The 26,159-nt window shown below is 39.5% G+C and overlaps 1 protein-coding gene across 1 annotated transcript in view; it reads right to left on the reverse strand.

Annotated features, from left to right (window-relative positions):
* creb3l4 (cAMP responsive element binding protein 3-like 4) overlaps window positions 1-26,159 on the reverse strand; it is a 65,513-nt gene that overhangs the window by 12,115 nt on the left and 27,239 nt on the right. The window contains exons 4-9 of the mRNA XM_034165301.1: window positions 16,750-16,871; window positions 16,590-16,679; window positions 16,124-16,230; window positions 12,631-12,699; window positions 7,085-7,169; window positions 5,674-5,767 (exon numbers count right to left, since the gene is read on the reverse strand). Of these exons, the coding sequence (XP_034021192.1) occupies window positions 5,674-5,767; window positions 7,085-7,169; window positions 12,631-12,699; window positions 16,124-16,230; window positions 16,590-16,679; window positions 16,750-16,871 (567 nt within the window). The remainder of the gene's footprint in view (window positions 1-5,673; window positions 5,768-7,084; window positions 7,170-12,630; window positions 12,700-16,123; window positions 16,231-16,589; window positions 16,680-16,749; window positions 16,872-26,159) is intronic.

The raw sequence follows: 26,159 nt of genomic DNA on the forward strand, positions 1-26,159 counted from the left end.
TTCCTCTATTGTCCGTTCATTTGCGCCCCCTGTTGTGGGTCCGTGTCACTACACTTTCCCAACACATCTGCAGAGGAATGGTCTATTTGAAGAGTTTCAGTCAGGGTTTAGAAATCATCATAGTACAGAAACAGCATTAGTGAAGGTTACAAATGATCTTCTTATGGCCTCAGACAGTGGACTCATCTCTGTGCTTGTTCTGTTAGACCTCAGTGCTGCTTTTGATACTGTTGACCATAAAATTTTATTACAGAGATTAGAGCATGCCATAGGTATTAAAGGCACTGCGCTGCGGTGGTTTGAATCATATTTATCTAATAGATTACAATTTGTTCATGTAAATGGGGAATCTTCTTCACAGACTAAGGTTAATTATGGAGTTCCACAAGGTTCTGTGCTAGGACCAATTTTATTCACTTTATACATGCTTCCCTTAGGCAGTATTATTAGACAGCATTGCTTAAATTTTCATTGTTACGCAGATGATACTCAGCTTTATCTATCCATGAAGCCAGAGGACACACACCAATTAGCTAAACTGCAGGATTGTCTTACAGACATAAAGACATGGATGACCTCTAATTTCCTGCTTTTAAACTCAGATAAAACTGAAGTTATTGTACTTGGCCTCACAAATCTTAGAAACATGGTGTCTAACCAGATCCTTACTCTGGATGGCATTACCCTGACCTCTAGTAATACTGTGAGAAATCTTGGAGTCATTTTTGATCAGGATATGTCATTCAATGCGCATATTAAACAAATATGTAGGACTGCTTTTTTGCATTCGCGCAATATCTCTAAAATTAGAAAGGTCTTGTCTCAGAGTGATGCTGAAAAACTAATTCATGCATTTATTTCCTCTAGGCTGGACTATTGTAATTCATTATTATCAGGTTGTCCTAAAAGTTCCCTGAAAAGCCTTCAGTTAATTCAAAATGCTGCAGCTAGAGTACTGACAGGGACTAGAAGGAGAGAGCATATCTCACCCATACTGGCCTCTCTTCATTGGCTTCCTGTTAATTCTAGAATAGAATTTAAAATTCTTCTTCTTACTTATAAGGTTTTGAATAATCAGGTCCCATCTTATCTTAGGGACCTCATAGTACCATATCACCCCAATAGAGCGCTTCGCTCTCAGACTGCAGGCTTACTTGTAGTTCCTAGGGTTTGTAAGAGTAGAATGGGAGGCAGAGCTTTCAGCTTTGAGGCTCCTCTCCTCTGGAACCAGCTCCCAATTCGGATCAGGATCAGGAGACAGACACCCTCTCTACTTTTAAGATTAGGCTTAAAACTTTCCTTTTTGCTAAAGCTTATAGTTAGGGCTGGATCAGGTGACCCTGAACCATCCCTTAGTTATGCTGCTATAGACTTCTGGGGGGTTCCCATGATGCACTGAGCGTTTCTTTCTCTTTTTGCTCTGTATGCACCACTCTGCATTTAATCATTAGTGATTGATCTCTGCTCCCCTCCACAGCATGTCTTTTTCCTGGTTCTCTCCCTCAGCCCCAACCAGTCCCAGCAGAAGACTGCCCCTCCCTGAGCCTGGTTCTGCTGGAGGTTTCTTCCTGTTAAAAGGGAGTTTTTCCTTCCCACTGTCACCAAGTGCTTGCTCACAGGGGGTCGTTTTGACAGTTGGGGTTTTTCTGTAATTATTGTATGGCTTTGCCTTGCAATATGAAGCGCCTTGGGGCAACTGTTTGTTGTGATTTGGCGCTATATAAATGAAATTGATTTGATTTGATCAAATCAGAGTAACAGGTCTGCTGTGTAGCCAATAATGCGTGCTCATAGTCTAAGATGGCATCACGCCACGCAAGGTGGAATACTTCTAATTCTGAATGACGCCATTTCCGTTCTAGACCTCTTGCCTTATGCTTGAGGTCATGCAGGTAATCAATGAACCAAGGGGGGATCGCGGTTTTAACACAGGTGGCAGAAACATGTTGAGTGTAGTTTTGAGCACTGAGTTTAAACTATCCACAAGACTGTCTACTGAGTGGGTATTTGCCAAACGTGAAGCTAAGACATCAGGCAGTCTAGCTTCGAGTTCAGTCTTAGTTGAGGAGTTGATGCATCACCGTAGTTATATATAAGGTTGTTCCACAGCAGCAGTGATCAGAGACCACTGATGTAAGAGGCATGATGTCAATATTCGCGACAGCAATACCACGTGCGAGAACCAGATCCAGGGCATTTCCACTAATGTGCATCGAGTCCCAAATGCATTGCCGAAATCCTAATACATCCACAATTCCCATAAATGATTTGCAGAGGAGATCAGAAGGCTTATTTATATGAATGTTAAAGTCACCAGTGATCAGAATGTTAGCTGCACTAGTTGACAAGTTAGAGATGAAAGCACCAAATTTATCTAAGAATTCAGAATATGGGCCAGGAGGCCTATATACAGTGACAAAGTAATACAGCTGATCTTTATTCTTCTGACCATGGCAATGCGTAATATCCTGAGCAGAGCGGAGAATCAGATGCTCAAACAAGTTATATTTGTGACCCCCAACAGCTAATAAGCTAAACCCAGGTTTATAAATAAGAGCAACACCCCCGCCTTGCTTCGCATCATGAGGGATGTGACTAAATGTATATGCTGGTGGTCAGGTCTCATTTAAGGGGAGGACAGCTGTAGGTTTAAGCCAGGTTTCACATAACCCAATCATATCTAAGTGATGATCAATAATTAGATCATTAATCAACAATAATTGTGAGGATAGGATATGTTAATGAGACTCAGACAAAGGACCTCAGTGGGGTTGACAGTTGAACTGTTTGGATTTAGGGGTAGTTCCAGAGTAGCATATATAAGATGCCTAGAAGTAGGTTTAGGTTTGAGACATTCCACGCGCGTTGTAGGTAGCAGACATGAAATCTGTGCTATTGCTGGAACAGCCAACAGGCCATCCTCAATTTCAACATCATCCAATGTAGTTGTGTATTAAGTTTGCAAAGCATATCCCTCTATGATTTTTATGGACACGTCTATGGAAGCAGGCCATAGTCTCAACTTGTTGAATTTCCCTCCCTAGCAGATAAACTGCACTATCACCATAGTGGATTTTCTGCACTAATTTCCCCACTATGCTAACGTATTCCACATCCACATTTGTCATAAGCCTTGCAGGGTCTCTCACCACCTGCTCTGTGGCCAGTGATTCTGGTTTCACTCCTTCCTCTCCCATCATATTTTGAAAGTTTTTGCAGTGCACACGCTGATTACATTTTGATCATGGATCAAGTCCGCAAATATGCCCAACTTTACAAAACAGAGTCAGAAAAAGATGCTCAAATGATCCGTAATTCATGGAGGAAAATGTACACCATACCTTTGGTTTGGAAGGTGATGATTGTCTAAATAAGCTCATTGAGGCACAAATTAATCCAGAAAAAAGGCTGTTTCTGCTGTAACTTGCATAGAGGCGACAGAGAACTTTAATGCCGCGTTCACACCGGACGCCACGCGAGCAACGGTGGCGAGAGGCTGCCATGTAATCCCAATGGAAGGACGTGTTGTGGCACCACAAAAGTCCAAGCCATGCAATGCGACGCGATGGACGTGAATAAAGTGATTTTGAGCGATTGGTGCTTTTGTGGCGCGATATCGCATTGCATTGCGTCGCCTTCTTACCCAAGTTGAAAAATCTGAACTTTTTCATCTTGTCGCGCCGCAATGACCAATCAGGGATTGGATATGTAGTGATGTGGAGATGCCTGGAGTTTATAGTTGATGTGGACATGTCCTGTCCAGGCAATCAGCCTGTGAGCAGGACTTATGTCCCTTTTGTCCTTTATTTAACACAATTATGACAGAGTTTGAGGGGAGAGCAAGAACTGCAGCAGCAGCCAGTTTTTTTTCTTTGTTCACGTGTGCAGGCGAACGAATCGTCCACGAAGATAATTTTATTAACTACACAGATGGATAATAAAACAAATGGTGACTGGTTTATAACACAGTTATGACAGAGTTGGACGAGAGCGCGAGGAACTGCAGCAGCAGCCAGTTTTTTTTTTGTTTGTTTTTTTTTTTTTATTGTTCACATGTGCGTGCGAGAACAGGACAGGAGGTCCTCAAACTAGGTCCTGAAGAGGTGGAAATAACCTGAAAGCGGCCGTCATACAGATGCAGTACCTGCAGGAAATTATGAAACTCCCCGAATTGGGAATGTCTCATGAGGATGTTGTGAACCCAGGGATGGCACCACTGGTGACGTTTGTCAGCTTTCCACAACAAATACAGCACAGAAACTTGCTCCGTGTGAGCAAGGTCCGCCATGTTGACTTGACGGTGAGCGGAATGGAAGTCAGCGGAATGGAAGCTCCTTCTATTTGATGACGTATTGGGGCGAATTTTCGCAGCGAAAGTTTCCGCCCAAGCAGAGTGACACACCGGTCGATGGTGGCGCGCCCTTCGCCAGCGCCAGGCGAGAGATGCGAATTTGTGGCATTGCATGGTGTCCGGTGTGAACACGGCATAACAGATTAACGTCGACATCACTGCATGACCACAGAGGAACAAAGTTGCAGAAACATAAATCAGGCTTTAGGATTTTAAGGTACCACTCCATAGCGGACTTAGAAAAAAAAAGAGTGACTCGACCAAATGTCATCTTTTTAATGCATATAATGCTCAGCGCTTACTGAAGGCAGATGTTTATTTTGTTCAGACAAAGTTTTGACCCGGTCATTAAATGAGGCAGGTCCAAATTCAGGATTCCCCGTAGATCGTTCAGCACCTCCTGGCTGTAACTAATCTGCTACATACATAAAACAGATTTTGATTATAACAGACAAAATTCACTGGTCTACCTGAATCCATTATATGTGAGTTTTACTGTAGAAGGTTCCCGGTTCAAGACTACCCCTGCCCATTCTCCATGTAATGAGGAGGTGGGTCAGGAAGGACATCTGGCATAAAACCTGCATCAAATCATCAGGCAGATCTGCTGTGGTGACTACCATTTTTTATTTTTTTAATCTAGCTTGGGAGGTCCTGTGACTTATACATGAAAGAAATACTACATTATCATCTATGGCCACAAGATGGCAACATCTACAAGCCTGCCACGCTGCTCCTGTATACTGTATGAGGTATAGTGATTCACACTCTGCAGGAGGAGGAGCAGAAGAAAAAGAAGAACTGAATAAGGAAAGCATTCTTTGCTTTAGAGAACGAGTAATTTTAAGAAACACCGCTCTCCACCTGGAATACCACACTCTGGAATAAAAAGAGGGAACAGAACATTTATATTACTCGAAAGAAAACTTCTTTGGACTGTGTGAGAAAACAGGAACAGCAAAGAAAGGCAAGTCAGATAAATGAGGCTAAATGTTTCACAAAATGGTTTTTAGTTGTTAACTTATGATCGCCTGCTCAGTGGACAAAATAAGGACTTCACTCGTGTTTTGCACCTGGCACAGTAACATTAGCTACCTCGTTAGCTTCTGATCACTAATGTGAAGTCTGCTTTATAAATTAATACTGTGCCAAATCTATTCATTTTGCTTTTTGCTGCATGAAGTGGCAGCACCACGTCTCCAAAACAAATACCTACAAAAATATAACTTGTACTCTTGTACTTGTGACTTATAGTCCAGGAAATGAATGAAAGTTAAAATGAAGTAGTGAATAAAATGAAAGTAGCAATGAGAGCAACTGACCTCCTCTGGGTGTTTTGGCTTCATCAATGGATAAGCTGCGGCTAAACAGGCTGAAATTTGGGATGATGATCAAACTCAATGAGATCATGATGATCTGAGGACACAAAGGCACAAAAAATAAGATCTAGAAAACAACACACACAAACAAACAGTTTGGATGCCCAGGAGAAAACAAAATCAACCTTTGTAGATGGTTGATTTGGAACCAGGTCCAGGCTGACAGAATCTTTTAATTTTTGACTGTTGGACCCACAAAACAACAACAAGCTGTTTGTCAGGTAGAATAATTTCCACCTTGGAACACTTCAAACTGATTATTCTGGTGTGTGCATGTTTGATTTATGTGATGCAGTAAATTAATGTTTTCATTATCAGTCACCAGAAAACTGTTCATGTCACCAGCACAAACAGTGTCTGTATTTAGTGAAGTTTCACCCCTGTTTGTTTGTTTGCCTGCAACCCACAATTTTTCATACATCGTCAAAGAATTTTTACAGAGGATTCATATCCTGAATAGCAGAGAACTGATTCAATTTTTAAGGTCATAGCTCAAACGTCAAAGTCAGGAAAAATCCCTATCCTTTAACATTGAACAAATTTTCAAAAATTCATAACTGTCAAAAAAAAAACATCAAATTTCTTTCAAATTTCATCTGATCCAGATTACTTCCCCCCACTCCTTTCGGACTAGATAATTGTGTTTTTGGATTAAGGGGTAGGCGTGAATAAGCTTTGCTTCTGCCTGTACCCTTTCAGGCACACGGATGCATTGTTAATCCATTTTCTTTCTTTGTTGTAAGTTTTTTGTTGTTGTTTTGGACTGTGTGCTGAATAAATGTATTCATTTATTCATATTTGTAAGATTACAGATTTTGCGCCCATTAAAATTTCACATTGAAAACCCCATTTAATGTATATTTTACATTATTTCTTAAACAAATGTGCCCCAATCACTCTCGTATTTTAAAGTGAGGTGCAGACTGACACTCACTATCACCTGACACAGTTTGATCCGGATCTGGTCTAGATTGTGGATTTTATGGACATTTGAATTTAACATTGAAAAGCCCATTTGGTGCACATTTTGCATTATATCTCAATCAACAGTGCCTCAATCACTCATTTGTGACAGTGAGGTGCGAACTGACACTCTCAATGAACAGACTTAAGACTAAATCTAATCTGTATTGTGGATTTAGTGGATATTTGATTTTAACATTGAAAAGCCCTTTGGATCTATATTTTATGATATTTTAGTTTATAAAAAGCCTCTTCTTGAAACCTTGGAATTTTTTTCCAAGGTAAAAATTTGTGGAATTGCAAACTAGCACTGGCAGTGGTTTGCACTCTACAAGTGCGTTGCTCTAGTTTGTTTGTTGAGCCTGAAGATTGAATTGGTTCATCTTCCTACCAGTAAACAGGTGCTGGTCTGAGCTCCTTTGCTGACCGTCTGCTTGATGAGCGACTGAAGCTGCCGTAGCTGAGCCAACAAAGACCTGAAAACACACACACACACACACACACACACACACGGTCACCTGACTTCACAGTGTCAACAACTTGTTTCCAGCAACCCAAGCATTCAGCATCACCAACAGATGTAGTGATGCCACAACTGGCTCCGCCTACTAATGACAAACTGTCCAATTACTTTTGTTCCCCACATAGAAACAAGTTCTATAAATAAGCACTACGTGAAGCTGGAATTGAGTTCATGTGCATTATTTGTTGTGAACATTAGTGGCTTCAGGATAAAAGTCAGTGTCATGAATGAAAGGCTTTTATTTTGGAAAACATACAGAAAGTGGTGTGTTCAGCTCAGTCCATAGAGTTACAATCCCTGGAAAAAATTATGGAATCACCGGCCTCGGAGGATGTTCATTCAGTTGCTTAATTTTGTAGAAAAAAGCAGATCACAGACATGACATAAAACTAAAGTCATTTCAAATGGCAACTTTCTGGCTTTAAGAAACACTATAAGAAATCAGGAAAAAAAAATTGTGGCAGTCAGTAACAGTTACTTTTTTAGACCAAGCAGAGGGAAAAAAATATGGAATCACTCAATTCTGAGGAAAAAATTATGGAATCATGAAAACAAAAGAATGCACCAACACATCACTAGTATTTTGTTGCACCACCTCTGGCTTTTATAACAGCTTGCAGTCTCTGAGGCATGGACTTAATGAGTGACAAACAGTACTCTTCATCAATCTGGCTCCAACTTTCTCTGATTGCTGTTGCCAGATGAGCTTTGCAGGTTGGGCCTTGTCATGGACCATTTTCTTCAACTTCCACCAAAGATTTTCAATTGGATTAAGATCCGGACTATTTGCAGGCCATGACATTGACCCTGTGTGTCTTTTTGCAAGGAATGTTTTCACAGTTTTTGCTCTATGGCAAGATGCATTATCATCTTGAAAAATGATTTCATCATCCCCAAACATCCTTTCAATTGATGGGATAAGAAAAGTGTCCAAAATGTCAACGTAAACTTGTGCATTTATTGATGATGTAATGACAGCCATCTCCCCAGTGCCTTTACCTGACATGCAGCCCCATATCATCAATGACTGTGGAAATTTACATGTTCTCTTCAGGCAGTCATCTTTATAAATCTCATTGGAACGGCACCAAACTGTTATGTGTTGGACGCGGTCGGAGCACCGACCCAGCGTTTGACAGGACCCAGCATAAAATAAGCAGAACACGGTTCAAAAGATAACAGAATTTAATAATCATAGTGAGTTTAGTGATAAACAACCAAAAATGTCAGCGGTCTAGTGAGGTGAAAACACGGCGCGCTCTCAGCAGCGCAAATGGTCCGGAGCCACAGCAGTTCGGACCCAGGGACCCTGCCGACACCCCCCAGGTGGCCGCGACAAACCGAGTCTGTGAAGAAAGAAAACATGAGGCGAGTCCAACACTCTCCACCCAGAGAGACACAGCTCAAAGGTGCACACAATCAGCAAACACTTCCTGGCTTAAATATATATCAGCTTCTCACCCTGCAGGCACGGAACAACTCAGTTCAAATCTCCACTGCAGCAGAAGCTGATTAGACAATTAGCATAATGTGACAGCTCAATAACACAAGGTGTGAGGGACACCAAATCCACTGTCATTACTTCATAAAAGTCACCAAAACCAAATTACCTCAGGAAGTGTGCTGAAGAGCGTGAGACCTCACCCAATCCTCCTTCACAGACTGTGGCGTCAAACCTGGAGTGGTCTCTGCGTCCGTAATGGTGAGATTGTTCTCCTGACGCCGATCTCACACGTCTGCTCACAAGGTCGAGTCTCTGGCAATCACACACTGTGCATTCAAGGTTTAAGTGCAGCAATCTCTGATCAAGACAGAATACACCACAGCTGTGAGCCCTGATGACCTGCATGTGAAAACAAGCCTCAGGTGTTCAGGGTGAGGTCCTAATACTCAGCCACTCAGTCCTGAATGCATACCACCTGGTGGGAGAAACAGAAAACAAAAACCAAGCCAGCCAAACACCCCAGCACATAACACAAACAAAAGTTCCAGCATCATCACCTTACCCAATGCAGATTCGAGATTCATCACTGAATATGACTTTCATCCAGTCATCCACAGTCCACGATTGCTTTTCCTTAGCCCATTGTAACCTTGTTTTTTTCTGTTTAGGTGTTAATGATGGCTTTCATTTAGTTTTTCTGTCTGTAAATCCCGTTTCCTTTAGATGGTTTCTTACAGTTCGGTCACAGACGTTGACTCCAGTTTCCTCCCATTCGTTCCTCATTTGTTTTGTTGTGCATTTTCGATTTTTGAGACATATTGCTTTAAGTTTTCTGTCTTGACGCTTTGATGTCTTCCTTGGTCTACCAATATGTTTGTCTTTAACAACCTTCCCATGTTGTTTGTATTTGGTCCAGAGTTAGGCACAGCTGACTGTGAACAACCAACATCTTTTGCAACATTGCGTGATGATTTACTCTCTTTTAAGAGTTTGATAATCCTCTCCTTTGTTTCAATTGACATCTCTCGTGTTGGAGCCATGATTCATGTCAGTCCACTTGGTGCAACAGCTCTCCAAGGTGTGATCACTCCTTTTTAGATGCAGACTAACGAGCAGATCTGATTTGATGCAGGTGTTAGTTTTGGGGATGAAAATTTACATAATTTATTCCTCAGAACTGAGTGATTCCATATTTTTTTCCCTCTGCTTGGTCTAAAAAGTAACCGTTACTGACTGCCACAATTTTTTTTCTTGATTTCTTATAGTGTTTCTTAAAGCCAGAGAGTTGCCATTTGAAATGACTTTAGTTTTGTGTCATGTCTGTGATCTGCTTTTTTCTACAAAATTAAACTGAATGAACATCCTCCAAGGCCGGTGATTCCATCATTTTTGCCAGGGGTTGTATATTATAGAAAGAGTAGAGAGTGCACTCACTATATTGCACGCACAACAAGGACATGCTGCCTTGGAACCCCTTCCACCATTTTGAAAGTGGGCAAACATCAGTAAAATGTCAGGATGTATGCACTTAACATAAAAATAAAACACTCAGACAACTCCAGATTGACCCAGGACCTTTCATAAAATACATGCACATTTATATGTTCCAGCATTTACCACAGGACACCTCCTTTGCTGTTCAGGATCAAAAGACACACCATTCCTGTTTTATTTATTAAAGACATGTAGAAATATTTACAAGGACATCCTTCTTACTAAATTACTTATTAAAGACACGTTGAGATATTTACAACAAGGACATCGTTCCAACTAAATTATTTATTAAAGGCATGTAGAGATATTTACAACAGGGACATCGTTCCTACTAAATTACTTATTAAAGGCACGTAGAGATATTTACAACAAAGACATCGTTCCGACTAAATCACTTATTAAAGACATGTAGAGATATTTACAACAGGGACATCATTCCTACTAAATTACTTATTAATGACACAGAGATATTTACAACAGGGACAGCGTTCCTACTAAATTATTTATTAAAGACACGTAGAGATATTTACAACAGGGGCATCTTCCCTACTAAATTATTTATTAAAGGCACGCAGAGATATTTACAACAGGGACATCTTTCTTATTGAATTATTTAATAAAGGCACGTAGAGATATTTACAGCGGGGGCATCTTTACAACTAAATTATTTATTAAAAAGTAAGTAGAGATATTTACACAGGGATATCCTTCCTACACAATTATTTACTGAAATGATTTACAAAAAGTGCGTCCTTTGTCCTGTAGAGGTACATGATGTCCCAAAAAAGTGCCACAAAATCATTTGATTTTGTGGCACTCTGAAGTCTGGTTTTTCAGACATCAAGATGTATGTGACAAATTTGATGTAGTTTGAGACTGATCCAATGAGAATGCCGCTTACAATCGAGCAAAAAGGGAAACTTGTTGTGTGGGCCGCCCGAAGAGGAGGTACTGCTGGCCAACACCAGAGGGCGCCCTGCCTGTAGACGGGCTTCAGGCACCAGAGGGCGCAGTTCGCCGCCAGGAGCTACAGGGACCCTGACAGCTGTCACTCATCATCTCATCTTGCCTTCCATAAAAGCCTGGAGAAGACACCACACCCCTGCCGAGAAATCATCTGAAGTATTCAGGTAAACGACTCAGCCGTCTTGTGCAATTTGCACATGTTAAGCTTGCAGCTAAGCGTAGTTGTAACGTCCTTTGCTTCTAGGCTTGGAGAGCTGTTTAATTATCTGTTCTGAGTTTGCAGACGTAACCCATTACACTTGCAGCTGCAGCTGAGGTAGTAGAAGTCGGGAGGAGTTGGCGTTCCCGCTCCTCAGCGGTTAAGTGTAAATTGGGATCTGCACGAACTGTGGATATTGTGAGAGTGGGAGGTGGTGTTTTCTCCCCTTTATCATCAGAACTCTGCTGACTGTTTGCTGGGTGTGTGCTCACACACCCACACTTGACTGTTTCTGCTTCCTGCCAGCAGTACCCGATCTGACAGATGGAGATGGTGGCCACCTGGTGTCTCGGGACTTGGCGGCTCCGGTGTGTTCCAGATCCGTTGGCGGTGGAAATCGTGTGGGTCCCGACTCCTATTTGGACAGGCGTCTCCTATCCTCGAGCCTGCCCACACAACACCAACTGTATAAATTGACTGTAGTATTGAATTGTATCTGTATCCGTTGTGCACATTTCACAACATTAAAAGTGTTACTTTTTATTTCCATTGACCGTTCATTTACGCCCCCTGTTGTGGGTCCGTGTCATTACACTTTCACACAACAAAACTGGTGGAATTCTACTTTCAGACAAAGTTGATGGTGCAAACACAACAGCAATATCAAAGTCATTTTGCAGTTAGAAAAGCTCCAGACACAAAGACAATCTGGATGTTTCAAACTGATAAAACTGTTCATAATGTTAACAACGGGAGATCTGGCTGAATCAGAGGAACCGTGCACATACTGAGCACATCTTGTGAATGCTAAAACTCTTACAAACTGAGGTGAAATTAGAAATGAACACGAGAGATAAAATTCCTGAGATATGCTTCAAGATGACATATGACAGATATCAGTATCTAAAAGTATTTAGATTTTCTATGGCTTTATTTTTGTGGCACTTTTGGGGGGACACCTTGTATTTACAAAGAAACATGTCTTCCTTGCTTAGGTATTTACAAAAAAACAAACAAAAAAACCCCACACATTTTCCAATAACAGGTATTTGCAAAAGGTACAATAAATAATTGTTTGCTAGATTCCTATCTATCTTTCTGCTCATTTCCAAAATGATCACCGCACTCATTAGTCTTTCTATAATATAACTCTATGGCTCAGTCACACGCTGCAACAAAAACTGAATGCAGAGCTGCTCCATGTAAGACTTTTACCTGCTCACAGTAACACAACTTCCTGTGTGAATGTGGAGGGGCACACAGGAAACTCACTGATCAATGGTCAATAAGTAATAATCGATCTGCTCTTACATGTTGTGTTTCTCCAGCTGCTCCACCGTCCTCTGCAGCTCTTTGTTCTGAGCTGAGCACGCCGCTGCCCTGAACACAAACATGTGGATGAGAGCATCGCCATGACGACTGACAAACCAATTACAACTCAGAGGACACTCACAGAGGACTGTTCCAGAACGTGAACAGAAAACAGTGATTTGAAAATCTTACTCAACATGTATTCAATTGAATACACCAATATTAAATGTTTAAATATTTAATATTAATATTTAATGTTCAAACTGATAAACATTTTTGTTTTTGTGCAAATATTTGCTCATTTTGAAATGGATACCCATAACACATTTCAAAAAAGTTGGAATGGGGCAACAAAAGACTGGGAAAGTTGATGAATGCTCAAAGAACACCTAATTGGAAACAGATGAGTGTCATAATTGGGTATAAAAGGAGCATCCCCAAAAGGCTCAGTCATTCACAAGCAAAGATGGGGCGAGGATCACCATTTGTGAACAACTGCATAAAAAAAAATAGTCCAACAGTTTAAGAACAATGTTTCTCAACGTTCAATTCCAAGGAATTTAGGGATTCCATCATCTACAGTCCATAATATAATCAGAAGATTCAGAGAATCTGGAGAACTTTCTACACATAAGCGGCAAGGCCGAAAACCAACCCGCCCGTGACCTTCGATCCTTCACGTGGCACTGCATTAAAAACTGACATCATTGTGTAAAGGATCTTACCGCGTGGGCTCAGGAACACTTCAGAAAACCACTGTCAGTTAACACAGTTCGTCACTACATCTACAAGTGCAAGTTAAAACTCTACCATACAAAGTGAAAGCCAAACATCAACAACATCCAGAAACACCGCCGCCTTCTCTGGGCCCGAGCTCATTTGAAATGGACAGACACAAAGTGGAAAAGTGTGCTGTGGTCTGATGAGTCCACATTTCAAACTGTTTTTGGAAATCATGGATGTCGTGTCCTCTGGACAAAAGAGGAAAAAGACCATCCAGTTTGTTACCAGCGCAAAGTTCAAAAGCCAGCATCTGTGATGGTATGGGGGCGTGTTAGTGCCCATGGCATGGGCAACTTACACATCTGTGATGGCACCATCAATGCTGAAAGGTACATCCAGGTTTTGGAGCAACACATGCTGCCATCCAAGCAACGTCTTTTTCAGGGACGTCCCTGCTTATTTCAGCAAGACAATGCCAAGCCACATCCTGCACATGTTACAACAGTGTGACTTCGTAGTAAAAGAGTGCGGGTACTAGACTGGCCTGCCTGCAGTCCAGACCTGTCGCTCATTGAAAATGTGTGGCGCATTATGAAGCGCAAAATACAACAACAGAGACCCCGGACTGTTGAACAACTGAAGTCATACATCAAGCAAGAATGGGAAAGAATTCCACCTACAAAGCTTCAACAATTAGTGTCCTCAGTTCCCAAACACTTATTGAGTGTTGTTAGAAGGAAAGGTGATGTAACACAGTGGTAAACATACCATTGTCCCAGCTTTTTTGAAACATGTTGCAGGCATCCATTTCAAAATGAGCAAATATTTGCACAAAAACAATAAAGTTTATCAGTTTGAACATTAAATATCTTGTCTTTGTGGTGTATTCATTTGAATATAGGTTGAAGAGGATTTGAAAATCACTGGATTCTGTTTTTATTTACATTTTACACAACATCCCAACTTCATTAAAGTCAAAAATATTAAAATTAACAGACAGTAAAACTCCAAACAGCACAGATTTGTACAAAGCAAAAAAATAACCTTTTACAAAAAAAATACAGAAAAAAAGGAGAGATATCAATTAAGAGGGAAGAAGAACTTTAAAATGAATAAAATCCATACAAACAAGAAAACATTCTACATTTCCTTGTGTGGGGTCAGACTGTGGAACAGTGCGGGTTAGGAGTTAAAGCAAAAAATCAGCAGTTTAAAACAAAAATAAAGAATGTGTTTTCATAGGCTACATGGATGAAGTGGGGGTGTGACAGTCACTACATGTTCACAGGAAACCATTTTTATTTATTTCTATATTTATTTATTTATGCTCATTGCTAATTTTAGTCTTTTTCTAAAATTGTATTGTAGCATTATTATTATTGTTGTTGTTGTTGCTGTTATTATTATTATGAATTATTATTATTATTATCATGATCGTAGTATTTTTAAGGAAGCAGGGACTGATACAGACCGTTTCACAGATACATCCACTTTGGATTTGGTGCAGTGCACACTGGGATAGCTTGGGGACATCCTGCATCGTCTGCATATTCAAACGTGCTGTTTGCACTCGGGGTCGCCACAGCAAATCCAAGGTGGATCTGCATGTTGAACTGGCACAAGTTTTACACCGGATGCCCTTCCTGAAGCAACTCCACATTACATGGAGAAATGTGGCAGGGGTGGGATTTGAACCCGGAACCTTCTGCAATGAAACCAAGCGCATTAACCACTTGGCCACCACCCCTTACTAATTAAGTCATAAAAAAGTGGAAATCTTCCAAAACACAGAGATTTTTCATCCCTGCCTACTTCAGAAATCCTCTTTCTCCTTCATCTCTCAACCTACCTGTGGGGAATATGCACTGATGATATTCATGATCACCCCTTCAATTTCCAACTTCACACTCATCAGACGACACTGTCAGACACTCGCTTAACCTCCAACACACTTTTAACATACTCTTCCTTTAAAATGACCCCAACACCATTTCTCTTCCTGTCCTCACCATGGTACAACAACTTGAATCCACCTCCTATGCTCTTGCTCTTACTTCCCTTCCACTTGGTCTCTTTCACACACAATATGCCGACCTTTCTCCTGTCCATCATATCAGCCAGCTCTCTCCCTTTACCAGTCAGACTTCCAACATTCAAAGTCTCACTTCCATCCTTCTAGTTTTCCTCTTCCCCCACTGTCTCTGAGCACATTATTCTCCTTTTCTTCTTCTTTACCCAGCAGTAGCTTAATTTCTGCCAGCACCCTGTTGGGCAATGGCACCGGCAGCAGTTGTTGTTAGCCCAGGCCTCGACCAATCTGGTATGGAAATTTGATTTGTTATCTGCATCTTTAACTGTGGCTTGTTTTACACCAGATGCCCTTTCTGACGCAACCTTCCTCATTTATCTGGGCTTGGGCCCAGCACTCAGAATGTACTGGCTGCACACCCCATGTGGCTGAGTTACAGGCCCTTGAGGAATGTCGCCACCAAATTTCACAAAGTTCTATTCAACGATTTTAAGAAAGTGTTCAATTGGTGCAAAGTGCACTGTGTGATCTTAATGGCGTTCCTGTTTTTGGAGTTTTTTTTCCAGTTCAATTTTACTGTTTTTAGATGTTCTGATGTTCTAAAAACTGTGAGAGAATGTACGAGTTGTCTGAAAAAAAAAGCCCATTTTATCTGGAGGCTTAGTTACTGATTTAATGAAATAATTTAACTTCACAATTTCGACTTTAAATATTTCTCTTTGCTCCAGTCTGCGAGCGCACCTGCTCTCCAGCCCGTCGATGTACTCCTTCCTCCTCCGCCTGCTATCCTGAGCCGACTGCTTGTTACGGATCTTCCTGCGAACTTTCTTCAGAATTCGTTCTTCAGCCTGTGAATAAAGATGACTTCACAATCAGCATCAATCTTCTGTGAACGACGGATGAGTTGATTAACAAAGTGAAGTTTAACCATCTCGTAAGCTTCCTCCTGAGCTCATTTCTGCTTGTAAAGAGAAATAGCGTCCTTTGAGATTCTTCCAAAAGATGAACCAGCTTCTGTTAGACGTCACAGTTTGGCTGCTCAAATGCTTATTAGCTGAAGGAGGAACCTGAATGTTGCATTTTAATTATTTGTGACTTCAGTTCTTCGGTTTTAATTTCTGTCTTTGAATTCAGATCATCTGGAGGCACATTTTATTTTTTGATGTGTCGTTACTGCAAAGTGTAGTTGGTGATTTGGATTTCGGACCTTGGTGAGGGGAAGGTTGCTCGGAAGAGAAACTCCTTCCTGCGTCAGGAGCTTCTGTTCCTCCTCAGTCAGCTGGAGGTCCGGGTACATCTGCAACAGCAGAAGAAGAGTCAGTCCATCAGCCCCGAAGTGAACACTGAACCAGCCACTGACGTCTCACCAGGTCATCGTCGGTGCTGGAAGCATTGCTGCCTGGCACACCGTCGCCGAGTCGAGCCGCAGAAAACATCGGCAATTCGTTCACAACGCAGTCCGGCATCAACATCTGAGAGCTCCATTCATCTGCACGAGACAGGAAATGACATCACTGCAACTCTGTCGCCACCTACAGCACGTTACTGGGAAAAACACTGTGCAAACATTTTAGACACCAACAATTTAGATAAACATGCAATGTTTGGGGATTCCCCCCTCACCAAAAAAACAATCAGGTTTGAAATCTGTAATTACTAAAAAGAAAAAAATCCACTAATATTTAAATCAGACATATGAGGATGCTAAAATCCCAGGAGAAAAGCGCATCGACCACCAAAACTAATTCCCAGGTGAATCAAGCTAATGCTAACAGCGCATCTGATTCGGAGATACTCAGCGACATAATGGATCTGAAAGCAGTGATTCAGGAGGACAGCAAACATAATATGGACAAACTGACAAAGGAAATCAACAGCAAGCTGGACACTGTTAGCCAAGAAATCAATGGCAAACTGGACAGCATTGCTAATGAAATGCAAGGCCTGTCAGAGCAGATGGACAAGGCAGAGTCCAGCGTAAATCAGCTGAAGATCTGGGTAGAGGAGGCAACAGTGGTGCTGAGTACATGTCTGCAGGAGCAGAAAAGCCTCCAGAAAAAAAATTACTGACTTGGAATCTCAGGTATGAAGAAATAACATTCGCATTTTTGAATTGCCAGAGGGCGAAGAGACAAGTCCAATGCCACAGTTTATCGACACATTCTTGAAGACCGAGCTGCAAATACCCAAGGATTTTAATCTGAAAATCCAGCATGTGCACCGTTCCCTGGCAAACAAACTCCCACCGGAGGCATCACCGAGACCTGTCATCATTTACTTTCAGGAATATTCAACTAAAGAAATGGCCTTGAGGGAAGCATGGAAAAAGAAAATTAAAGTGGGCCACAGATTAATTTATTTCAACCACGACTACCCAGCAGAGATCGTTAAGAAATGGAAAGAGTACAATGTTATAAAGAAAATACTGAAGGAGAAGAACATACAGTATGTTTCCAAACTCCATTTACTAACATGAGGATCCACTTGGAATCTGGCACTCGCATATACAAGAACGCCCAGGATGTTTACAGCGAGTTAAGGAGGCGCGGATTCCCGGCGGAGGAACCAGCCCCCGCTGAAGAAGGGACGACTGCAGCGTCGCGTCTCCAAGAGCTTCTGGGCTGGCAGTCAATGGGAAACAACAGTCTCGCAGTTTCACGGAGAGCGAAGGTTAAACTACAGGGCTTCCAGAGAGATCCGGTGAATTAACAGTGAGCCACCTTTACCTTTATTCAGCACCGTTCTGGCCTGTTTTCAGTCAGCAATCAGGTGGGAGAACTGGCTTTTTTCAGTGTACAGTGGTCCCTCCTTTATTGCGGGAGTTACGTTCTAAAAATAACCCGCGATAAGCAAAATCCGCGAAGTAGTCAGCGTTATTTTTTGTAATTATTAGAGATGTTTTAAGGCTGTAAAACCCCTCACTACACACTTTTCTCAAACAGGCATTAACATTTTCTCACTTTTCTCTCCTGTGTAAACACTCTCTTTTTTCTTCTGGGCGAGATTATAAACAGACACACGCAGAACACAATGCGCGTGCTTTCCCTTCGCTCACTGCCTCATGTGGGACCTGCAATGAATCCAAGTCCTCTCTTGGTGGCCACGGAGCTCTGTGGCTGCGGTCAACATCCGCGTCAAAACAGCGAGCGTAGTCTCTGGACCTGTTGCCAGATTTGGCGCCGCTCCACACAGCAGACAGGGGGGCGGTGTGAGTAGCCCGCTGCTGCGTTTACCGAGCCCACAGACTCAGTAAGTACATCAGAGGCGGTGAGAGCAATCACGATGATGCCGACTGGTGTCGCGACCGGCCCACCTGATAAGGACGCAGAACACAATGCGCTGTTAAAAAAAAAAAAAAAGCATGCAAAATTGCACTAAAAAAATCCACGAAACTGCGAGGCTGCAAAAGGTGAACCGCATTATAGAGAGGGACCACTGTATCTGAAATGCACTGGACATACGACGGAAGTGTTTATGTTTATAGACACAATAGCCATCCTTACGGGGCCCCCTCTTCCTGAGGGGCCTTCCCTTCGGCCCACCAACTGGGCCTTTAAAGAGCAGCGAGAGTCTTCTACTGTTTTGGAAGTTAAAATGTTACTGTACACTTGTGTTTGTGGGGTGTCCTTTACAACTACTTTCCTAACAATGACTAAATGTTAAATACCTTGAAAATACTTTCTATAAATATAAATGGTCTGGGATGTCCAACTAAAAGGAAGACATTATTGGAAAAATTGAAAAAAAGATGGGGCACATGTGGCTTTTTTGCAGGAAACACATTTGTCAAAACAAGAACATGCTAAATTAAAATGTTTTGGTTACTCAAACTTGTATTATACTTCCTGCAGCAATAGCAGGCAGAGGCGTAGCCACTCTAATTTCTAACTCAGTAAATTTTGAGCTGCTCGCTGTGCTCGGAGATAAGGAGGGTAGATATACAATAGTTAAAGGAAAGATAGATAACACTCTGATTACATTAGTAAATGTGTATGTTCCTCCAGAATCTGACAGGAATTTCCTGAAGTCTCTTTTTGATACTATAATAACAATGATTCTAATTTGTGGTGGAGAATGGAATACAATTCTAAATTTTTCTATGGACACTACGAGTTGCAAGAGACAAAGGTCCTACAGATCCAAGGATCTTAACAATATATTAAAAGAAATTAGTTTGTTTGATGTATGGAGAGATCACCATCCCAAAAATCATGACTACACTCATTATTCTTTTTCACACAATGTTCACTCCAGTCTTGACTTCTTTCTGATGAACATTGTGGATCGTCATAAAGTAAGGGACTGCTCAATAGGAACAACTTACATATCGGACCATAATACAATTTACTTGGTGCTACAGTTGTCAAACCTCCCGAAATCGACATTATGGAGATTGAATATAAGTATACTAAATAAAGAGTCCACTACAGAGGAGATAAAAAAGAAAATTACAGATTGCATAGGAGTCAATGATAATGGGCAGATTAGACCTCCCATGGTTTGGGATACTGTCAAAGCAGTAATGAGGAGTAAACTGATCTCAAGAACTGCATACTTAAAGAAGACTAAAAGGTCAACATATGATCACTTAGAAAAAGAGCTTAGAAACCTAGAATTGCATTTTCAACAAAACAACGGGGACCAACACTTAATCAATGAAATAAAGACAACTAAGAACAAAATTAAAATTTATATGGAGGAGCAACTGGAAAGGAAATTAAGATTTTGCAAGCAAACCTTCTACAAATCAGGCCCAAAAGCAACTAAAATGCTAGCGAGACGTCTCCGGAAGCAGGAGCTAAAACCATGCCATCCTCAAAATTAGAGACCCCTCAACAGGTAAACTGACCTATGATCCAGTACAAATTCACACAATCTTCAGAGAATACTATAAATCACTGTATTCGAGCCCAACACAAATACAAGGGAGCAGAATTAATCAATACCTTTCATCTTTAGACCTACCATCCATAGGGCTAATACAGAACAAAGCTTTAACCACACCCATAACGAGAAAAGAATTGAACAGTGCAATTACTAATTTAAAAAATAATAAGTGCCCTGGTAGTGATGGATTCACAAGCGAGTGGTACAAATTGTTTAAAGAGGAACTTGCCCCACCTCTGCTTAAATCATTCAATTGGACTCTGAAACACATCTTGACAAGAGGTGACCATATCAGTCATACCTAAAGAGGGTAAAAATAAAGAGTTTTGCTAATCTTATCACCCGATCTCTATCCTAAATGTAGACTACAAGCTATTTACTCAATAATCTAAAAAAGACTACAAAATCACTTGGTAAAATTAATACATGAATATGAGACCGGATTTTTTTTTTCTTTCTTTTCTTTTTAATATTTATTTCATTCACATTTAAAAGAAAAACAGAAAAGCAGAAACAAGCACCACAACACCAGAATGAAAAGGAGCAGAAAGAAGAACAAGTCTTATGATTTCTGCCCCTTTTAACAATACAATCTTTCAATATCCACCATCATAGTCAACATTATTTAATAGATTGCATTTCTTTAACTTGTCACATACCACTGACCCATTTCATAATTATGACCATTAATTAATAGATTACATCTCTGACAGGTTACATTTTAAACTTAAGACACTCCAAACATTATTAACAGATTACTTTTTCTTTTTTTTTTGACTTTCTTGCAGCCCACTGACTTATTTCATAGTTTCATACTTACTTAATACATCTAATTGAATATGTTTTTTTAAATAATTTAAGTGACCTTAATTCTTTAATTTCTTTATTAAGATTGTTCCATAATTTGACACCATTTACTGCAATACTCCTTTCCTTTACTTTGGTTCTAAATCTTGTTTTTTTAAAGACTTCTATTCCTTTCAATTTATAACTACTTGGTACATTGTTTGTAATATTTTCAAATCGACTAAATCATGAAATTTAAGTACCCTGTACTTAATAAACAATGGATTAGATGGATCTCTAAAACCAAGGTTACTAATCACTTTTAAAGCTCTTTTCTGCAAAATAAATAAAGGTTGTATATAGGTTGTATATGTTGATCCCCAGATTTCTACACAATAAGTTAAATATGGGACAATCAATGAATTGTACAATGTTAATAAACCATAACTATTTAATGAATATTTTACTTTATGCAAAACAGCAATGGCTTTTGCTATTTTTCCTTTTATGCAATTTATGTGTGACTTCCATGTAAGATCTTCATCAATCATGACTCCTAAAAATTTCGTTTCTTTTACCCTTTGTATATCCATTCCATCTATTTGTAGTGACACATTATTTTTTCGCTCTATCATTAAACAATATAAAATTTGTCTTATTAATATTTAGTGACAATCTGTTTATATCAAACCAATGTTTAACTTTTTCCAACTCTGTATTTATCACTTGTGCTACTTAATGTATATCTGATGCAGAGTAAAACAGCGTTGTATCATCAGCAAATAAAATGCTGCCAAGCACATTGGATACATTCACAAAATCATTGATATACAAAATAAACAGTTTGGGTCCAAGTACCGATCCTTGTGGTACTCCATGTTACACGATTCTGATTTGATATTATTTATCTGAACAAACTGTTTTCTATTTTCTAAGTAGCTTTTTACCCACTGATGTGCAACACCTCTTATTGTTGTTATTATTGTAACTTGAGTTATTGTTGTAACTTGTGAAGCAATCTTGAGTGGTCTATAACATCAAAAGCCTTTTTCAGGTCGATAAAAATACTTACAAAATAATCCTTATTATCTATTGTTGTTGATATTTTCTCTATTAGTTCCATAATTGCCATAGCTGTCGAATGTTTTGTTCTAAATCCATACTGAGCATTATTTAAAATATGATGTTTCTCAATAAATTTATCCATTCTTGTCACAAAAACTTTTTCCATAATTTTAGAAATCTGTGGAAGCAATGATACTGGCCTGTAATTAGAAAAATTATGTTTGTCTCCATTTTTATATAATGGGACTACCTTAGCAATTTTCATTTCATTTGGAAAAATCCCAGTTGACAGAGACAGATTACAAATATAAGTAAATGGTTCAATAACAATTTCTATTATACTTTTTACAGTCATCATATCTAAATCTTCATGGTCAGTTGATCTTTTGCTTACACAGTTTTTTACAATATTTCTTATTTCATCTTTTTCCACATTGTCCAGGAAAATACTATTGACCATATTTACCAATGTATGTAATTTATCTTCTATTATTGGTTTATTTCCCACCAGACTTGATCCTACACTTGAAAAATAATCATTAAACCCATTTGCAACTTCTTTTATGTCATATATACTTTCCCTAAAGTAATTTGGAATAGTTGCTTTTCGCTCCATCACTATCAATCACACTTTTTATAATTCCCCATGTTACCCTCATATTATCTTTACTCTTATTTAGTTGTTCACTGTAATAATCTTTTTTTTTGTTTCCTAATTATTGTTAATAGTTTATTTTTTATATTTTTTTGTATTTATGTTCTGATTCCTTTGTTTGCAATTTTAAAAAGCACCTGTATAAATAGTTTTTCTTTGCACAAGCATTTTTTATTCCCTTTGTCAGCCATGGTTTATTTACTCTTTTCTTACTAATTTCTATTGATTTACAATTGTATGATTTCATCAATATTTTCATAAATGAGTTATATGCTACATTAACATCACTGACATAAACTTCTTCCCAATTTTGATTTTTAAGGTCATATTTTAATGCCTCTAAGGCTTTTACTGACTTATCTATTTTAAAGTTTATAACAGTTTTTTTCTTGTACCTATTTATATATTTAAATATTGAAAAAATTGGTAAATGATCGCTAATATCTGTCATGAAGATCCCATTCTTGATAATTTAATCTGTTCTGTTTGTAAATATATTGTCGATTACCATAGCACTTTGCAATGTAATTCTGGTTGGTTTTGTTATCAAGGGGAATAACCCCAAACTATACACTGAGTTCACAAAATCACTTAATCTTTGGCAAATGGAGCTTTCTATGTTAATGTTAAAGTCCCCACACATAAAAAGTGTTTTGTTTTTAATTTGATGGAATAATTCTATTATTTTATCTGTAAATTTCACAACACAAGAATGTGGTGCTCTGTATACACAACTGATTAGAATATTCTTAGATGTTTCATGTTCCACTGTTACAATTTCTATGACATCATTCATAATTGTCATTTCTTCAACAACTGTACACATCAGATCTGTTTTTATGTACACAGCAATACCTCTGCCTTTTTTATATCTTCTGTTTACAAAATACAGCTCATATCCATCCATTTGAACTTCATCCATGAGATCATCTTTAAGCCAAGATTCAGTGATTGCAACAATACTAAATCTATTTTTAAACTGATTTAAATAATCTTTTATTTGTGACATTTTACAATACAAGCTTCGGCTGTTTATATGTATGAGTGACAGGGTATCTTCTGCAATTTTTTCACTATTCAGCTGTTCTACCGTATAATACTCACAACCAATCGTTTTTAAGTCAAATATACTTTCATCAATATTAGTGTCTATGTCATATATTTTATCATCTGTTTCCATGTTTGATCTGATTTTTTGTTGGTCCAATTACCAACAGACGTCATAACTGATTGTCTATTCAGGTCTGTATTTCGTAAGGTCCTCCATGTTTTTGATTTGTATACCGTTTGTTCCTTCTTTTACTCTAATCCACACCCTACAATTCCAGGCCCATGTAGCAACAATATGTTTCTGTTTTCTTAGTAGTCTTGCTTCCCTAGCAATAGCTGCATTTTTTCGTTAGATGCTCATTTATATAGACACTCATTCCTTTCAAATTCTTTGCCTGTCTTAATAACTCATTTCTATATTTTCTGCTTGTAAATCGTATAACAGTGTTAGTTTATTTTTTCTATCTTTAGTTGGAATAGTATAACAGTCTGATATCGTGTCTTGATGGATGACAACACCTTTTTGATATAAAAAGTTTGTAACTTGTTCCAGTGATTGTCGTTCTTCCTCCCCACTAGCTCCACCAGAATCCACCACCCTTGCATATGTCCGTTGTTTTGTTTCTAGTCCAGATATTATAACATCATCTTTTCTAGTGAATTGTTCAAGTTCATCTACACGTTGCTCAAGTTTCTAAATGATCTTGTCCTTCTCTTTAACCAGATTTTGGAGTTCTTTAATCTCCACCATCAGCTTGTCTAAATTAGACATGTCTTTTGATATACGGTTTAATGAAGTCTTTATCTCCTCTATATCTTCCTCAGGTTTATCTGTTTTCCTGGGGCCGGCAAACTCATGACAGTATACGATGAACACTACATATTATAGAGGAAGCAAACAATCAGAAACGTAGCGCAGTACTCACAAGCTTTGATGCAGAAAAAGCTTTTGACCATGTTAGTTGGTCCTTTTTAATTTAAAGTATTAGAACGTTTGGGATTTAATAGAAAATGTATTGCTTGTATACAATTATTATATAGTAACCCAGTGGCCAAGATAAATATAAATGGACATCTAACTACTAAGTTTTTTTTAACTGTACAGAGGTACGCCTCAGGGATGTGGACTTAGCCCTACCCTTTTTGCTTTGTTCATAGAACCCCTGGCTCAGGCACTAAGGCAAAATGCAGAACTAAAGGGAATCACCATATCGAACACTGAACATATCTGCCCTTTTTGCAGATATTATTGCTTATCTTCAGAACCCAGAAGAATCATTCCCTAAACTCATGACAATGCTGAAAGAATTCGGGCAACTGTCTGGCTATCAGATAAATATAACAAAAACACAAATTCTAACACTTAACTACTCCCCAAGACACTTTATAAAACAAAACTATAAACTCAAATGGGATGCAAAAAAGATGAAGTATTTAGGCATCTACAGTGAGGAAAATAAGTATTTGAACACCCTGCGGTTTTGCAAGTTCTCCCACTTAGAAATCATGGAGGGGTCTGAAATTTTCATCTTAGGTGCATGACCACTGTGACAGACATAATCTAAAAAAAAGCCCCTCCTTAATTGCGCTGGCTGTGTGTTTGGGGTCATTATCATGCTGGAAGACCCAGCCATGACCCATCTTCAATGCTCTTACTGAGGGAAGGAGGTTGTTTGCCAAAATCTCATAATGCATGACCTCATCCACCCTCCCTTCAATACGGTGCAGTCGTCCTGTCCCCACTGCAGAAGAGCACTCCCAGATTATGATGTTTCCACCCCGATGCTTCACGATTGGGATGGTTTTCTTGGGGTTGTTCTCATCCTCTAAACATGGTAAGTGGAGTTGATTCCAAAAAGCTCTATTTTGGTCTTACCTCACCACATGACCTTCTCCCATGACTCCACTGGATCATCCAGATGGTCACTGATAAACTTCAAACGGGCCTGGACATGTGCTGGCTTGAGCAGGGGGACCTTGCTGCCCTGCAGGATTTTAAACCATGACAGCATCATGTATTACTAATGGAATCTTTGTTTCTTTGACTGTGGGCCCAGCTCTCTTCAGGTCATTGACCAGGTCCTCCTGTGTACAACCCCTGGCAAAAATTATGGAATCACCTGCCTCGGAGGATGTTCATTCAGTTGTTTAATTTTGTAGAAAAAAAGCAGATCACAGACATGACACAAAACTAAAGTCATTTCAAATGGCAACGTTCTGGCTTTAAGAAACACTATAAGAAATCAGGAAAAAAAATTGTGGCAGTCAGTAACGGTTACTTTTTTAGACCAAGCAGAGGGAAAAAAATATGGAATCACTCAATTCTGAGGAAAA

This window comes from Thalassophryne amazonica, unplaced genomic scaffold (genome assembly GCF_902500255.1).
Source record: "Thalassophryne amazonica unplaced genomic scaffold, fThaAma1.1, whole genome shotgun sequence".
Lineage (NCBI taxonomy): Eukaryota > Metazoa > Chordata > Actinopteri > Batrachoidiformes > Batrachoididae > Thalassophryne > Thalassophryne amazonica.